Below are 16,473 nucleotides of genomic sequence, written 5' to 3'. Positions count from 1 at the left end.
TGACTTATTTTGCTTTTAACGATAAAATGTATATTCAGTTAAGTGGTAACCTCTCTCAAATTCGGGGCTTTTTTTGTCTAATCCAGCGCGCTCCCACAGGGAGGGTCTTCTCAGGGTGCCGCCGGTTAAAGATTGCCGGCGGGTAACACCCAGGGATAGGGCCTTCTCAGTGGGCGCGCCTGCCCTTTGGAACCAGCTGCCCGCGGAGCTTAGGACTGCCCCCGACCTCCATTCATTCCGCCGGGACCTGAAGACATGGCTTTTCGAGCTCTCTGGCCCAGGCTGAGAATTTTTAATTTTTAGTTTTAACTGGGGTTTTTATTTTCTCTCAGGGTTTCATTTAATCTTTTTTAATTGTTTTAACTTTTGTTTGGATTTTCTTTTAAATACCCTGTAAACCGGCCTGAGTCCTTCGGGAAAGGGCGGTATATAAATCTAAATAAATAAATAAAATCCGTGATTTATGAGCATATTTTTAATCTCAGTGAAGAGTAAGCGTTCTCTCATTCTCAGGAAAAAATCTTAAAAACCTAAGGGGTTTTTTTTAGTGCATAGTATCTCTCCTTTAAAGGGACGTGGTGGCTCAGTGGGTTAAGACGCTGAGCTTGTCGATCAGAAGGTCGGCAGTTTGGCGGGTCGAATCCCGAGTGCCACGTAACAGAGTGAGCGCCTGTTACTCGTCCCAGCTTCTGCCAACCTAGCAGTTCGAAAGCACGTAAAAATGCAAGTAGAAAAATAGGGACCACTCCGGTGGGAAGGTAACAGCGTTCCGTGCGCCTTTGGCGTCTAGTCATGCCGGCCACATGACCACGGAGACGTCCTCGGACAAGCGCTGGCTCTTCGGCTTTGAAACGGAGATGAGCACCGGCCCCTAGAGCCGGAAACGACTAGCACGCATGTGCGGGGGAACCTTTACCTTTACCTTTTATCTCTCCTTTGATAAATGTACAGTGAATTAATGCTGATTAGGATTGACAGTGATACAGTGGCACCCCGGTACTCATCATTAATTGGTTCCAAGAGGTGCGCTAAGCACCAAGTACTGAAGAATTTTTTTCCCCCATGAGGAATAATGTAGTGAGTCACAAGGTAGCCAACACGCAACAAGTTGTAGCCTTTGCATTGAGTATCAAACAGATGGTGAATGCCAGGACAAAATTTGCCTATCAAAATGCGTCAGATACTCAATTCAGTGAGGTTTAAAGCAGCCAAGTACCAAGGGACCGCTATATTTATCAAGAGAGAAAGAGAGAAAGCCAGTCTGCACAAGCTAATACTCAAATTCCCTCTCCAGCTCTTACCGGCTGACCACGCTATCATCGAGGAGCACAGACGGGAAATTGGGGAGGCTAAGCAAATTGTCAGGAAACTCACCATGGTTGTGTTGTCTTCTGAAAAGACAGAAGAGAAAGAAAAAGAGAAGGAGAAGGAAGAGGAGAAAATGGAAAAGGTTAGTTCCTGCCGCGCAGGCTTCCATGAAATCAGATTCGAGGCCCTGAGGATCAAGCAACAAACATGGTGAAGGCAGAAAGGTCCTAGGTTAGCAGTCCTGTACGCCAGCAAGGACTACCTTTATTTCAGGAACTGTATGGTTTAATCACAGGGACGCGGTGGCTGAGTGGGTTAGGACGCTGAGCTTGTCGATCAGAAGGTCGGCAGTTTGGTGGGTCGAATGCCGAGTGCCGCGTAACAGAGTGAGCCCTTGTTACTCGTCCCGGCTTCTGCCAACCTAGCAGTTCGAAAGCACGTAAAAAATGCAAGTAGAAAAATAGGAACCACTCCGGTGGGAAGGTAACAGCGTTCCGTGCGCCTTTGGCGTCTAGTCATGCCGGCCACATGACCACGGAGACGTCCTCGGACAAGCGCTGGCTCTTCGGCTTTGAAACGGAGATGAGCACCGGCCCCTAGAGTCGGAAACAACTAGCACACATGTGCGAGGGAACCTTTACCTTTTTATGGTTTAATCGGGCCTCGAGATTATTATTATTATTTTTAAACCAGCTTCTTTCAGCCCTAATATTTAAGAATAGGAAAACCGTGTAATGAATATGCAGATATTTTGAAAACCTGCTTTCTGAGATAGTCTTGGGGGGAAAAAAAGCGACTTTTTCTGCTCCACATCAAATACTTCCCTCTGCTTGCTTGTTTTCTTTCAGCCACCAGATAACCAGAAACTGGGTTTATTAGAAGCCATGTTACAAATCGGGGATTGGCAGCACGCGCAAAGCATTATGGACCAGATGCCTCCGTTTTATGCAACGTCGCACAAATCTATCGCTATTGCCCTTTGCCAGCTTCTACATGTGATGATTGAGCCCCTCTATCGAAGGTGAACGGGGTCTGCATGCCGAATCAATTGATCCAATGACATACATTGCGCACGTTTTCATGAACCGCATAACTTTAGGCTTCCTCGATTGAAACCTCCTTAGTTTCAGCATTCAGGGCTGTGGTGGTGGGGAGTTGATGGGTATTTTCACTCACCAGGCCTTTGGCTTGGAAAAGGGTTCTCCGTTGCCTTTTTGAGACGCTCTTTCCCCAAACTCACCGAATCGTCTACCGAGCTTGCCTTTCTCGTTTTCAGAGTCGGGGTCCTCAAAGGCGCCAGAGGGACCCCAGTCCCCCCACTGCAAAACAAGAGAGCCCCAAAGCAAGTGGAACATTTTGAGGACTTAAGGAAAGAAGTTTTCAGCATGCTCTGCTATCTCGGCCCGCATCTCTCCCACGATCCCATCCTCTTCGCCAAAGTGTTGCGTCTTGGGAAAGCCTTTATGAAAGAGGTAAGGTCAGCTTCAAGCTAGGGCAGGGGTAGGCAACCTCGGCTCTTTTATGACTCATGGACTTCAACTCCCAGAATTCCTGAGTCAGATGACTCAGGAATTCTGGGAGTTGAAGTCCATGAGTCATAAAAGAGCCGAGGTTATCCTTCGGGGTCTTAGCAACGTCATCAAGGGCGTACAGGTCGTCACTGAGTTACGACCATCTCGGAGCCGTAAGTCGTGGCAGTCTTAAAGTGAGTTGGTCATGTGTCCGACCTGATTTTATGAGGTGTTTTTTTTTTTCCCAGCGATCCTCATGGAGGATTTTTGCTGGAAATTAGAAGTAAATACAGGTTGTCCTCGACATACAACGGTTAGTGACCGTTCCAAGTTACAACGGCACGGCAAAAAGGGACTTAGGGCCACTTTTCACACGACCATTGCAGCACACACCCCCCCAGGGTCACATGATCGAAATTCAGACACTCGGCAACTGACTGGTATTTATGACGGGTTGCAGCGTCCCGGGGATCATGTGACCCCCCCCCCCTTTACGACCTTCCAACAAGCAAAGTCAGTGGGGGAAGCCGTGTTCACTTAAAGACACTGGATCACTAACTTATCAACTGCAGTGACTCACTTAACCACCGAAGCAAGACAGGTCGTAAAATGGGGCAATAACTCCCTTGACAAACGTCTCGCTTAACAACAGAAGTGTTGGGCTCCAATGTGGTTGTTAAGTTGAGGAGAACCTTTTTTTTTTTTGCAGCAAGGGGATCTTTTATTTTTGCCAGAAACCAGAAGTAAATACGGGTTTCCGGCAAAATCGTAAAAAAAAAAAAAAACCCAGTCACACGACACTGCCAGAGGACGGAAATGTAGTCCAAAATGCGATCATGACTGCCAGGAGGGGTGACCATCAGAACTTCGAATCTGGGATTTAAATGTACTACCCCCACTAGGTCTGTCAGAACTTTGAATGTTCCCTAAACAAGTGGTCGTAAATTTAATTTAATTTAATTTAATAATATTTCTATACCGCCCTTCTCCCGAAGGACTCAGGGCGGTGAACAGGGCAAGAATAAAAATACAGAATTACAAAAGTTAAAAAATGATTAAATACATGCCCACTAAAAACAATTAATACATAATAAAACCCCAATAAAATGACAATAAAAACCCCACCAATCCCCCATCAGGCCAGGCCGGCTTGTTCAAAGAAGTATGTTTTTAGATCGCGGCGAAATTGAGGATTTTACGTATAGAGTTTTGAAAGGGTACTTGAGAAATGGTTATTCAGAGCAAACAAAAAACTGCCCACCCCCTTTTTAGGCAACAGAGTGACCTTCCTGTATATCAGGTTTAGCTAGACTAGCAAAGGTTGCTATAAAAAAAAGAAAAAAAGATTGGACACGTCTAATCCCAAATTTGGAAAATGAAAACCAAGGGAAGAAACACCCAACTTTAAGATGCATTAATGTTTGGGGTAACACTGCCCCAAGTTTCAGCTGCCAAAAATACCTTTCTTTGAAGTTGTTCCCTAATTCTGAATTACCTTCACTTAACAATTCTGTTTTTTGTTTTAAATCAAGCCCTTCTGGATGTTCACAATACCCCTTTTCCATGGAGGTATCTGTAGACGTCTTACAGCTCTCGTTCTGCTCTTTTTTCCAGGTTTAAAATGACTGTTTTTAAGCTGTTTCAAAAAGCAAGCAGCTGAAGGGAAAACTGAGTCAACGTAGGTCTTTGCTGACTTCAATGGCCAGTTTAAAACAGCGAGTCGTTAAAACTGTAGAAGCAAGTTGACGTTTTTATGCCTGGCTCTGTCACGTTTCTTCAGGAATTCTGCTGCTAGTAGTTACACATACAAATAATGTGTGTAATAAATAAAACCGTGTTGCTGTCAGTCTACTCTGAGAGGAAAATTGCAATCTTTTTTTTTTAATACAGCAGAAGTGCCGGGTATAATTCCACTGTTAAACAGCTGACAGACAGTTAGAGTAGATCCTGTACAAACTGCGGTGAAATTTATCTCCTAAACATCTGTTAATTAGATAAGCCCTTGTAAACCCAAGTCAGGATTTGGCAGGTTGCTGAGAGCTACCTCCAGATGTCTTGCAAAAAAAAAAAAAATGCGGCGTAGGGTTGAGAGCTGATTTTGTTTTTAGTTCGCAGGTACAAAATGTTTTAACTTGTCTGCTCATTTCAATAAGGGCTTGTTCTCAACGTTTTCCTGATTGGCAGATATCCCTGACCCCTCTTTGGGATAATGTGAATAAGCAGCCTTGAAGTTTGCGTTCTTCTTTTTTTGGGGGGGGTGGGGGGGACAGCTGGGAGGAAGAAAATAATTATTTATTTTAAATCCTGTTATTCCCATTTTTGTCTCCTAAAAAGAATTCTACAACTGGCTGACCAAAATACATTAAGTACATGCTTAAATCATGGCACTCCTCTAGAAGTAACGTTAATTAGAAAAATCTGTTTCCTGCCTTGAAGTAAACTGTTTTTCCCTCCATTCGCTGGGTTCATGCTTTGTGCCGAGTTATGTTTTGCTTGTGGTCTGGTTCCGTCGTTCACACAACGTCAAAAGTAGGGTGTGAACCCAAGTTGGTTCTTTCAGGATCGGCGTGGACCATTTCAACTACTCCGGAAGTCCTGAGCTTAAACCGGTTTTATATGGACACTCTTGTTGAAGTTTGCAAGCTAGGTTGGCCGAGACCTTGGTGTGTTTTCTTGTAGCCATTTTGGAAAGGGGAAGCAGGTGATGTGTTAAGTGCAAAGCTACGCCTAGTAATGCCGAGCTACTGTTCAGTGTTTTAAGTGTGAGTCAGACCACTTAACAGAATAACAGTCGGAAGGGACCTTGAAGATCTTCTAGTCCAGCCCCCTGGTCAAGCAGAAGACCCTATAGCATTCCAGACAAGTCGCTGTCCAAGTCTTTTTTTAAAAGCCTCCAGTGATGGAGCACCTACAATTTCTGAAGGCAAGCTGTTCCACTGGTTAATTGCACTCACTGTCAGGAAACTTCTCCTTAGTTCTAGGTTGCTTCTCTCTTTGATTAGTTTCCATCCGTTGCTTCTTGTCCTGCCTTCAGGTGCTTTGGAGAATAGTTTGACTCCCTTTTCTTTGTGGCAACCCCTGGGATATTGGAGCATTGCTATCATGTCACCCCTGGTGTTTCTTTTCATTAAACTAAACATACCCAATTCCTGCAACTGTTCTTCATAAATTTTAGCCTCCAGCCCCCTAAGCGTCTTTGTTGCTCTTCTTTGCACTCTTTCCAAAGTCTCAACACCTCTTTTAAAATGTGGTGACCAACACTTCCTCTGTAATTTTGTGGACTCGATCACAATTGCTCCCTAATTTTCTCCTTTGTAGGTTTAGCCAAGGCGGGAAAGAGATGTTACACAAGTGTCACCAACGTACCAAGCATTCAGTGGTTTCAAATGAGGCTTGAGGTCTTCTAACTGTTGACATACAAACAGTCATTTGTGAGAGTAATTTCTTTGTAGCCAACTGAGGATCCGTGGTTCAGGTTCTCCTCCGGCTGTGTGCCACATTATGGAAGAGCCCTACCGCAACCTCTTCTTTCACTTTCAGAGGTTCAAAAAAAAATTAGATTTAGATCCGCCATGATTGCTCTGACTCAGATGTTTCCCTCTGAAACATGGAAGAGGAAAGGTTTTCGTTAACATGCTTGGGATTGTGTCTTTGCTCTGAAGCCATGGCATCGTAGCAGTTCACCTCCTTTCTTTCTTTTTCCTGTAGTACCAGTTGGACGGAAGCAAACAAGAGGACAAAGAGAAAATGGTAGGTTCTTTTAAAATACTTTCTTGACAGAGCTTGTAATAGTTGACGCAAGGTAGAACTAACAATCGGCTATCCGGGTACACTTTACCCGTTGTTGGCTGACCTAGGCATTGTACAAGCAACAACCCCACGGGGCTGACTCTTTTATCACCTGCCGTTCTAGTTGTCTTCTGGGTAACGATGCACAGTCTCTGAACGTATATTATTTCACAGCCTCTCTAGTCCAGGGGAGAGAGGCCCAGTGCTTGTGTAACAAATTCATGTCCGTTTATGGAATTGCAAAAAAGAGCGTTCCAACAATTGAGAGGTTGCACGACTGTGGAACAAATCTGTTTTTAGGGAAGGGAGAAGATGAGAAACGCTGGTGTCTTCAGGATACCATGCATACATTCTGTGCCTCCTTAAAATTAGTTTTCACTGTCTACATTATTGCTTGAGAATGCTTACAAACCCCATTTCCGTACGAGCATTTCCAGAATACCCAAAGTTATTTCTAGGCTCAGGGTAAGCCCAGGGTTTGCTAGCTGCAAATTCCTCTTTACTAAGAAGCCCCGATTCGTTACAATTTTGTCCCGTTTTGAGAAGGGGACCTCTCATTGGGTGGATTTGATGGCAGTGGCTCCCTAGTGTTCTTCTTTGGGGAGGGAACGAAGTTGGGAAGGGGACATCGTACAGATGTCACCAACTCACCGATCGTCTTAATTTTTCTCTCGTTTTAACGATTTCAAATACTGAGTTTGGATTTTTCTAACCACTGATGTGTAAATAGCGACGAGTCGTATGGGAATTATGCCTGATAAAGTTGTAATCAGACTGAGCAAATTAATAAGAGGACCCAACTTAACTAATATTTTGGTTTTTTCCCCTTCTCTTCCCTATTCGCCAGGAGATATTATTCAGCTGTTTGCTGAGTATCACCGACCAGGTTTTGCTTCCTTCTCTTTCCCTGATGGATTGTAATGCATGTATGTCCGAGGAACTCTGGGGGATGTTTAAAACATTTCCCTATCAGCACCGGTGAGTAATTACCTAGAATGCTTCAAATCCAATATTTCAGTGCCTCTGGAACACTATGTCAATGGCTTCCTTTTTCCCTGCATCCTATACTAGGTATCGTCTCTATGGCCAGTGGAAGAACGAAACCTATAATAGCCATCCATTGCTAGTAAAAGTTAAAGCTCAGATAATTGACAGAGCCAAATATATAATGAAGTAAGTTAAATATTTGTTTGAATAAGCATTCCTATTACGTATGGGCAAAACCAGATGCTCCAGAATGAAATGTCCTGGATCAGTCTAGCGTGGAATGTCTAGTGTGTTTGAATGTTCTAGAGAAGCCTAGCATGGACTGTTCTGGAGAAGTCCAGAACATTCTATTAGTCCTCCAAATCATGCTGTTCTGGTCATCGTTTGGTTTTTGGAAAAGTTAATTTTCTTAGCCCCAAAGCAGTTCTTGGTGTTCTCAGAAAGTTAGTTTTGATCATATCCATTCTTTTGCATACTTAGATAGAAGAAAATCCTATTTTATTCAGGGGAGTTTATTCATAAGATATGTAGGATTGCTGACTAAATTATCTGACAAGAGTGCCACGCTTATATTTCCTGAGGTATAACATTGAGCAAAACTTCCTATAGTCAGTGTGAAACTCCAGAACTATTGTTTAAATAATGCCAGCTTAAATAACGAAATAAGGGATGAATTAAAAGTTGGTTAATTTTTTTTTTCTGGATTAAAAAAAATCCATACGTGGCATGTCACAAGTACTTTGATTTACACTCTTTAAGTTTAGGACAATTAATATTCATTATATATGAAATATGACCATATTTACTTTGTAATTAGCAGAGAAAGCTGCAAAAGAACTAAAGTACGGTATTCTCTTTACAGGCGTTTAACGAAGGAGAACGTAAAGCCTTCTGGAAGACAAATTGGGAAACTGAGTCACAGCAACCCAACCATTTTATTTGACTATGTATGTGGCAAGATAAGTTGCGATATGTATCTATTGTCGCAGCAAATGTGCTGAAGCCGCGTAGTTTGAAACATAACTGAGTGCAAAAAAGCACCTGTTTTTATCAAAATTTTACAATAAATAGTCCTATGAATGCCCTGTAACTTGACTGTTAGTGGGTAAACGAAAGGAAATGGTTGAGTGAGAAGAGATTGTAGTCCTCAGGTTAGAGTGGCAATTGGGACAGGAAATTTTTGTCACTAATTCGGTCATAAAGCACAGCGTCAGAGAGTCGCATTGCTTAGTGTTGGCAATACCAGCAATCCTGGTTGCCATTGTAACCCCAGGACTGTGCAAGTCATTAAGCATGAGAAGGCAGAAGTTCAAGGCAAGCAGGCTATCAAGAGCTACAAGTTGCATCTCTCTCTCTCTTTCTGTGTGTGTGTGTGTGTGTGTGTGCGTGTGCCAGTGCCACAGGGCAGTGGTACCAAGTGTAAATGAGCAAAAAACTTGCCAGAGCAACTTTTGCCTTCCTGCCAGCTTCCCCATTAAGTTTGCTTATGGGAAACCGGCAGATATGACAAGTCGTGATCACGTGACTTGTCTCACTGTGATGTTATCGCAAGCCAGGCACCGAATGCCTGGGTCACAATTGTGTGATCACAGGGACAGGACAATGGCCGAAACTCTTGAGAACCCATCTTAAATCTCCCTCGTTCAATTCCTTCCTAACTTCGAATAGTCAATGAATGAGGAGTTATAACCCAAGGACTATCTGCAAATCACAGAAACAAAGAAACCGAAGCGTGTGAAACGCTCATCAATGTTTAGATGTAATCTTGAAACGTTTCACTTACTCTTTTTCAGATTTTGTCCCAGATACAGAAATACGACAACTTAATAACGCCAGTTGTTGATTCGTTGAAATACCTCACTTCACTAAACTATGATGTCTTGGCTTGTATCCTTTGCCAGTTTCCTAGAAGCGTGATTTAATCGTGTTTTACATTTCTGCTGCCTCCGTTGTTCCTCACGAGTGATTCCTTACTCACCATTTAGGGCTAATAGTTCTTGCCATACTGGAATTCAGACTCAGAAGTTTGATCTCTCTACCCCGTGACTTACAGCTCCTGAGTTTCTTTTCGCTCAGTTATTTAAAGCATTTTTTTCTTGCACCTTTCGAAGACGGTAACAATTCCTTTTCTTTTGGCCCTGTGGTGCAGATTTTAATTTTTACCTAACAGGGCGTCAAAGGATGCCGTTAGTTACAACTGTTCAATAGAATTAAGCCTCAGTTATACAATCAAACAATCCACCCCGTCATAGAACTGCGGCTTTTCCCAAAGAAACTCCTTAAGAGTGGGATTTTTTTTTCTTTCCTTCCCTACTTCGTTTTAAGAATTAGCAGCATTGGGTGCCGATGGGAGGGCTAGGAAAATATTTCCTTTCTTAGTGTGGTATTTACTAAGAAATGTAACAGCACACCTTTTGATTCCTTGTCTTGAGGATTCAAAGTGAGGTCCTCGGTTGTTTTTCTCGCAGACGTTTCATTACCCAACTTCATAATGTCAGCGCTGTGGCTGATGAAGAACTTGATGAAGTTACATAACTGGGCAATGAAAACATCTGCAAGCAAACCGTGGAAGAGAGCGCCAGAGACTACAAATGTTCTGTCGCAGCAGACTTATCTCAGATGTCAGCACCCTGTAATGTGTTTTAAGGCTAACATTAACAACAACTCAGTGGCTTTCTTCCTTAGCGTCATCCAAGATTGCATAATTGAAGCCCTGGCAAATCCCGAGAAGGAGAGGATGAAGCACGACGACACAACAATCTCCAGTTGGCTTCAAAGTAAGCATTTGTTCTTTTTTGTGCATTTTGTCCAACTAAAATGACTGGAGGCAGCTGACCTTTTTATTTCCACAGCAGTCTTCCGGAAGTGCACAGAGGGGTTTACAAAACAAATGAAAAATGCCATCTTAAAACAAAAGCTACGATGCTTTCCACACGCATCTGCTGGAATATTGGGGAACTACATAACATGGGTAGCAAAAGTATTAATGTCTGGCTTAACTGAGGTCAGTACTAAGTTGTTAGGTAGTTTCCCTGATCTATTTCTTTTTTTTCCCCTGTTCCGTTTTAGGCTTAGCAAGTTTTTGCGGTGCTGTTTTTCGAAAATACCCGATAGAACTTGCCGGACTCCTCCAGTATGTGGCAAATCAACTCAAGGCGGGAAAAAGGTGAGTGGAATGCAGCTGTCTTTGTTTTTCACAGCCATCCTTGTTAAACCCTGGACTAAAACTGCTCGGTTTAATATCTCAAAGCATGGATGGGTGGGTGAGCAGACAGAGTTCTTTGACTGCCTTCCAGCTCTGGATTGGGAGATTTAAGCAGGGCAAGTCAAACTGCATTCTTTTTTTTTATAAAATCATCTTGTAACATCTGTGGAGTGCATGTAGTCCCCTCTGCCTCCCACCCACCCCCAACGTGGTTTAGCTAGGGCTTGTCTTTGCCGTAGCTGCCCTCATTTAAGTGGAGAAAAGCAGCTTGTGCTTCAGAGATAAAGCACTATTATTTATTAAATTTGCTGCCCATCTTGCTGCGATTTCTATTTCTACACTGCCCGGAGTCATCCTGTGTGGGAGACAGACAATTTTTAAGTCAGACGGCATAGATGGAGATAGAAGATAGACAGAAATAGCACTTATATACTGCTTCACAGTGCTTTACAGCCCTCTCTCAGTGGTTTAAAGAGCCAGCATATTTCCCCCTGCAATTTGGGTCCTCATTTTACCAACTTCAGAAGGATGGAAGTCTGAGTCAACTCCAGACTGGGTGCAGACTTAGCCTACAATACTGCATTCTAATTACTGCACCATCATGGCTGTTCTGGATGGATGGATGGATAGACAGACAGACAGACAGACAGACAATATGGATAGATTATAGATAAATAGACAGCAGACAGACACAGACACAAATAATTTCCGAAAGTATTCTGGGAGGGTCCTGATATGATCAGGGCTAATATACACTTTACTGTAAAATCAGTTTCATCTCCATGCAATCCCAGGTCTTGGTTTGGCTTTATTTTATTCCCCCTTATTTATTCCCCCCCCCCCCCCCGTAGTTTTGACCTCCTCATTTTGAAAGAAGTGGTACAAAAAATGGCGGGAATTGAAATCACCGAAGAAATGACCATGGAACAGCTGGAAGCCATGACTGGCGGGGAGCAGCTGAAGGCAGAGGTGTGTGTTGCATGTTTTGAAGGGAAAGCAGAATGGGGGGGGAGGGATGAAAAACGCAGCAACTAAATCGCAGGTTATTTCGCCTCCCATTTGCCCCTGATGAAATGTTTAATTGATTTCAAAGAAGAGGGGAGGTCAAGCTATTCTCCAAAGCACCTGAAGGCAGGACAAGAAGCAACAGATGGAAACTAATGAAGCAGAGAACCAGCCTAGAATGAAGGAGAAATTTCATAACCGTGAGAACAATTAGTGGAACAACTTGCCTCCAGAAGTTATGGGCACTCCATCTTAAAAACTGGAGGTCTTTAAGAAGATCATTAAGAAGATCATGGTATAGGGGGAAGAGACTAGAAGACTTCCAAGGTCCCTTCCAACTCTTAACTCTGTTAATCTTGTTAGGATGGCATCAAACTAGCAGGACAAATCAGTGGCTCCCTATTGGATCTAACTCCATTTTTAAACCTATTTTTAATTTGGCGTAATCTCAAAGCCTGGGTGGGTGAAATTTTCTAAACTTTGGGGGGGGGGCGGGCAAGAGAGAGACTGAAATGAGACCATTTGCGTCTACAGATAGTCCTTGACTTAACAACCATTCATTTGGTGAGCATTCAGAGTCACAACGCTGCCGAAAAAGGTCGTAAGTTTACTTTTTTTCAGCGATACCATAACACAATTGAACACAGTCACTGAACGAAAAATTGTAAGTCACGGACTACCTGTTCTGTATCTGCTGGCCCCTGCAGTTCAGAATGAAAAGCCAGGTATTGAGACTTGTTTTATAGGACAAATGATGAACAGTCATGTTGCCACGTATACAAGCAAGTTATTTTTTTGCCGCGACCCACAAAATGACAGATTGTTTTCAAGTAGGCCAGGAAGCAACAAACGTTTGTTCTTTGATTTTCGAGTGGCAGTCATTGGGGAGGAAAGCTTTCTTTCTCAGCTGGGTTTCTTCACTTTGTTGTTGTTGTTGTTGTTCCTTTTGCTCAGGGAGGATATTTTGGCCAGATCAGAAACACAAAGAAATCTTCTCAGAGATTAAAAGATGCCCTTTTGGACCACGATCTCGCCCTCCCGCTGTGCCTTCTCATGGCGCAACAACGCAACGGCGTGATCTTCCAAGAAGGAGGGGAGAAACATTTGAAGCTGGTGGGGAAGCTGTACGATCAGGCAAGCGGGAAAGAATCACGTGTTGTTGCTCTTTTTAATTACCTTAAAAGGTTTAAAAATGCCTCCACAGGCAGACGGGATACCAGAAGGCCGGATGTGCCTGCTGCACGAGGTGGAATTGTTTGGGTTGGCTGAGTTATTATCTGTGCTGTGCAGGTAGTCCTGGATTCACAACCACAATTGAGGCAAATTTCCAGGGCTAAGAAAGACAAGGATGAACGGAGCTTTGCCCCATTTGGCGACTTGGCTGCTGTGGTGAAGTTAGTAAAACATCTCCCAAGTGAATCCGTCTTCATTGACTTTGCTGGTCGGAAGGTCACAAGGGGAATCGCATGACCCCGGGAACACTGCGGCCGTCATAAATATGAATCAGTTGCCAGTCATCTGAATTTTGATGACGTGACCCTGGGGAACGCTGGCGACGGTTGTAAGCCTGAAAAATGGTCCTAAGATGCTTTTTTCAACGCCGTTGTAACTTTGAACAGTCACGAAATGAACCGTTGTAAATTGAGGACTACCTGTATTTGAAATTAGGTGATTTCCGTCCTGATATGTCTGTGGAGAATTCTGTCAGGGTTGTCCCAAAGGTGCTTTTCCAAGAGGCAGCTGGACTTGTTTTTCTTTGAAGGTGTTTTTTTTCTTCTTTTTTCTTCCTCAGCTCTGACCGGATGGTGAGAAATGGAAGGATTTATATTCCTTGCAGCCAGCTGGTCGTTTGCATTCTTTTAGAAGAGACATGTCAAACTCGCGACGTCACGTGATGTCATGCAACGTATCGGGACAGTTTTGCCATTGTCGGCAAGGGGGGGGCACGGCTTCCGCATGACGCATCCGGCCTGTGGGCCGGCAGTTTGACACCCCTGTTTTAAAAAGTCGTTGAGGCCACTTGGGAGATTTGTCTTTTTCCTCAAACTTCCAGGTAGCCTCAACAGCAGCTCTAAAAGAATGCAAATGACTAGCTGTATACAAGGAATATAAATCCTTCCGTTTCCCCCGCCATCTGGTTAGAGGTGAAGAAGCTTCTTGGATAAGGAACGAAATGTCTTCAAAGAGAAACGAAGAAGTCCAATTGCCTCGTGAAAAAGCACCTTTGGGCCTTTGCTCCTGATAAGAATCTGGTCGTTCCCTTACGTCAGGCACGCTGGCTGAGAATTCTGGGAGTTGAAGTCCACAAGTCATAAAAGGGCCAAGTTTGAAGACCCCTGCCTTATACCTTTGTGTTTTTCTCTTTTAGTGCCACGATACTTTGGTACAATTTGGTGGGTTTCTGGCATCCAATTTGAGCACAGATGATTATGTTAAGCGGGTGCCTTCTATCGATGTCCTCTGTAACGAATTTCACACTCCTCACGATGCGGCTTTCTTCCTTTCAAGACCTATGTACGCGCACCACATTTCAGTGAGTACACGTTTCCCATACGCAGAACCCTTTTCTGGATTATATCAGATGGGAATTATATTAGCCATACTGGCTGGGGCATTCTGGGAGTTGAAGTCCACAAATCTTAAAGCTGCCAACGTTGGTCACGCTTGCTTAGGACTGTGGATTATATCCGACGGGGATTATGTCAGCCATGCTGGCTGGGGAATTCTGGGAGTTGAAGTTTACAAGTCTTAAAATTGCCAAGGTTGGACACCCCTAGACTTAGGCCTTCTATGTTTTGCTTAAATGCAGTAGATTTGACAGGAGAGATGATATACTTGCCGGTGCTTCCTTTTTTTCCCTAACTACCAGTCAAAGTACGATGAATTGAAGAAAGCGGAAAAGGGGAATAAGCAGCAGCAGAAAGTCCACAAATACATCACGTCCTGTGAGCTGGTGATGGCCCCCGTTCACGACGCGGTGATCTCCTTGCACCTGCCGAAGGTCTGGGATGATATCAGTCCCCAGTTCTATGCCACCTTCTGGTCCCTGACCATGTATGACCTTGCGGTGCCCCGTGGCAGCTACGAGCGGGAAGTCAATAAACTCAAAGTCCAAATGAAAGCCATTGAGGACAATCCAGACATGGTACGTATCCAATTGGAAAGTTCTCAGTGAAATCCTTTTCTTTACCAAATACGTAAGACTGTGAAAATACACGTAGTCCTCAGCTTACAATCGCCATTGAGCCCAAAATGTCTGTGGTTAAGTGAAGACATTAAGTGGGTTTTGCCACCTTTGTTAAATGAATCACTGCAGTTGATAAGTTAGTGGACACGGTTGGGAAGTGAATCTGGCTCCCCCAGCGTTGTGATTCCTCGCCAGCCAGTGGATCCAGCAGCTGAGTCTGAGGAATCATGAGGAACAAGAGAGGCCTGGAGTGACATTAAGAGTCAAAGGAAGGCTCTGAGGAGCTCCAAGGCTTACAGTCGGACGAGGAGCTTGGCCCCTCTACTCGCGCTCAGGCTGAGACACAGCTGTGCTGGGAGCCTGAGTTGGACAGTGATAAAGCACAACTGGAAGATATCCAGGATGGGTTTTTTGGTCCTTGAAAACGTTTCACTTGTCACCCAAGAAACTTCTGAAGAAGAACTGGAGAATCTTTTTGGATGACAAGTGAAACATATTCAAGGAGGGGGGGGAAAAAAACCCAAAGAAAGTCCAGTTGGAGAAACACCTTCAAGATGTGCAGTTTGCTTGGCAAGGCGGGCTACGTTGTGAATGCAGTGTTTGTTGTTTTTTTTCATATATTTGATTGATTTTTAACATACACCTTGACATTTGGTAAACATCGTGTTGTCTGGGTTAGTATTTAAAAAACAATGACAATATCTATAATTCTATAGTCCACATAATAACTTTACTTGGTTTCCTCTTCTTCCAATAATATTTTCTTTAGCCAACCTTAAATTAGTACAGTTCTTATTTAAATAAATGACAATTGAATATAAACCTTCTTCTCATGTTCCTGCAAATAATAACCACCTCAGTATAAAGCTCCCTTTTCATTGACCATCTTGATTGCCTCATCATAAATCCGGTTTACATTCTTATTTAAATTTGTTTTCCCCACAGTATTCAAAACATTTTTACTGGTTAAGATTTTCTCAAAATTAGTTACGCTTAAATATTTAAATCTTTTTCCCCCATACAAGCCAACACATTTTTTTTACATTTCTCATATCTTAAAAGAAAATAAGAGCAAAAAAAAAGACAAAACAGAGAAAACTATCTTTTATATAAACTATCCCAACATTTTTATATTTCTCGTGCCAAAAAAAAAAACACAAAACCAAACAGAAAATAAAAAGGAAGAAGGCATACTATATTACTTAAGTTTAGGGGCTCATCCCTCTTAAACTAATCTTCATTTACATTCAAAATCTTTCCATTTCTTTAATCATATTCAAATGCAGTGGGTTGTTTTTTTTTTTAATTTTTCCTCCTGCTAGCCTCTCAATAAAAAGAAGAAAGAAAAAGAACGCTGCACAGCCCTTCAGGATAAACTTCTCGAAGAGGAAAAGAAACAGTTGGATCACGTCGAAAGGGTGTTGCAACGACTGAAGCTTGAAAAAGACAATTGGCTTCTCGCAAGTAAGTGGTGCTGGGCT

At 43.1% G+C, this 16,473-nt stretch overlaps 1 protein-coding gene across 4 annotated transcripts in view; it reads left to right on the top strand.

Annotated features, from left to right (window-relative positions):
- THOC2 (THO complex subunit 2) overlaps window positions 1-16,473 on the top strand; it is a 39,275-nt gene that overhangs the window by 9,855 nt on the left and 12,947 nt on the right. For all 4 annotated transcript variants that reach the window (XM_083371791.1, XM_083371793.1, XM_083371794.1 and 1 more), the window contains exons 10-24: window positions 1,295-1,450; window positions 2,157-2,329; window positions 2,585-2,780; window positions 6,528-6,569; window positions 7,456-7,586; window positions 7,680-7,781; window positions 8,458-8,542; window positions 9,389-9,482; window positions 10,292-10,372; window positions 10,665-10,761; window positions 11,652-11,769; window positions 12,760-12,939; window positions 14,174-14,338; window positions 14,675-14,950; window positions 16,315-16,456. In XM_083371791.1, coding sequence (XP_083227917.1) covers window positions 1,295-1,450; window positions 2,157-2,329; window positions 2,585-2,780; window positions 6,528-6,569; window positions 7,456-7,586; window positions 7,680-7,781; window positions 8,458-8,542; window positions 9,389-9,482; window positions 10,292-10,372; window positions 10,665-10,761; window positions 11,652-11,769; window positions 12,760-12,939; window positions 14,174-14,338; window positions 14,675-14,950; window positions 16,315-16,456 — 2,038 coding nt within the window. The remainder of the gene's footprint in view (window positions 1-1,294; window positions 1,451-2,156; window positions 2,330-2,584; window positions 2,781-6,527; window positions 6,570-7,455; window positions 7,587-7,679; window positions 7,782-8,457; window positions 8,543-9,388; window positions 9,483-10,291; window positions 10,373-10,664; window positions 10,762-11,651; window positions 11,770-12,759; window positions 12,940-14,173; window positions 14,339-14,674; window positions 14,951-16,314; window positions 16,457-16,473) is intronic.

Source organism: Vipera ursinii (assembly GCF_947247035.1).
Source record: "Vipera ursinii genome assembly, chromosome: 12".
Classification (NCBI taxonomy): Eukaryota; Metazoa; Chordata; class Lepidosauria; order Squamata; family Viperidae; genus Vipera; species Vipera ursinii.
This window is presented reverse-complemented; position numbering and strand designations above follow the sequence as displayed.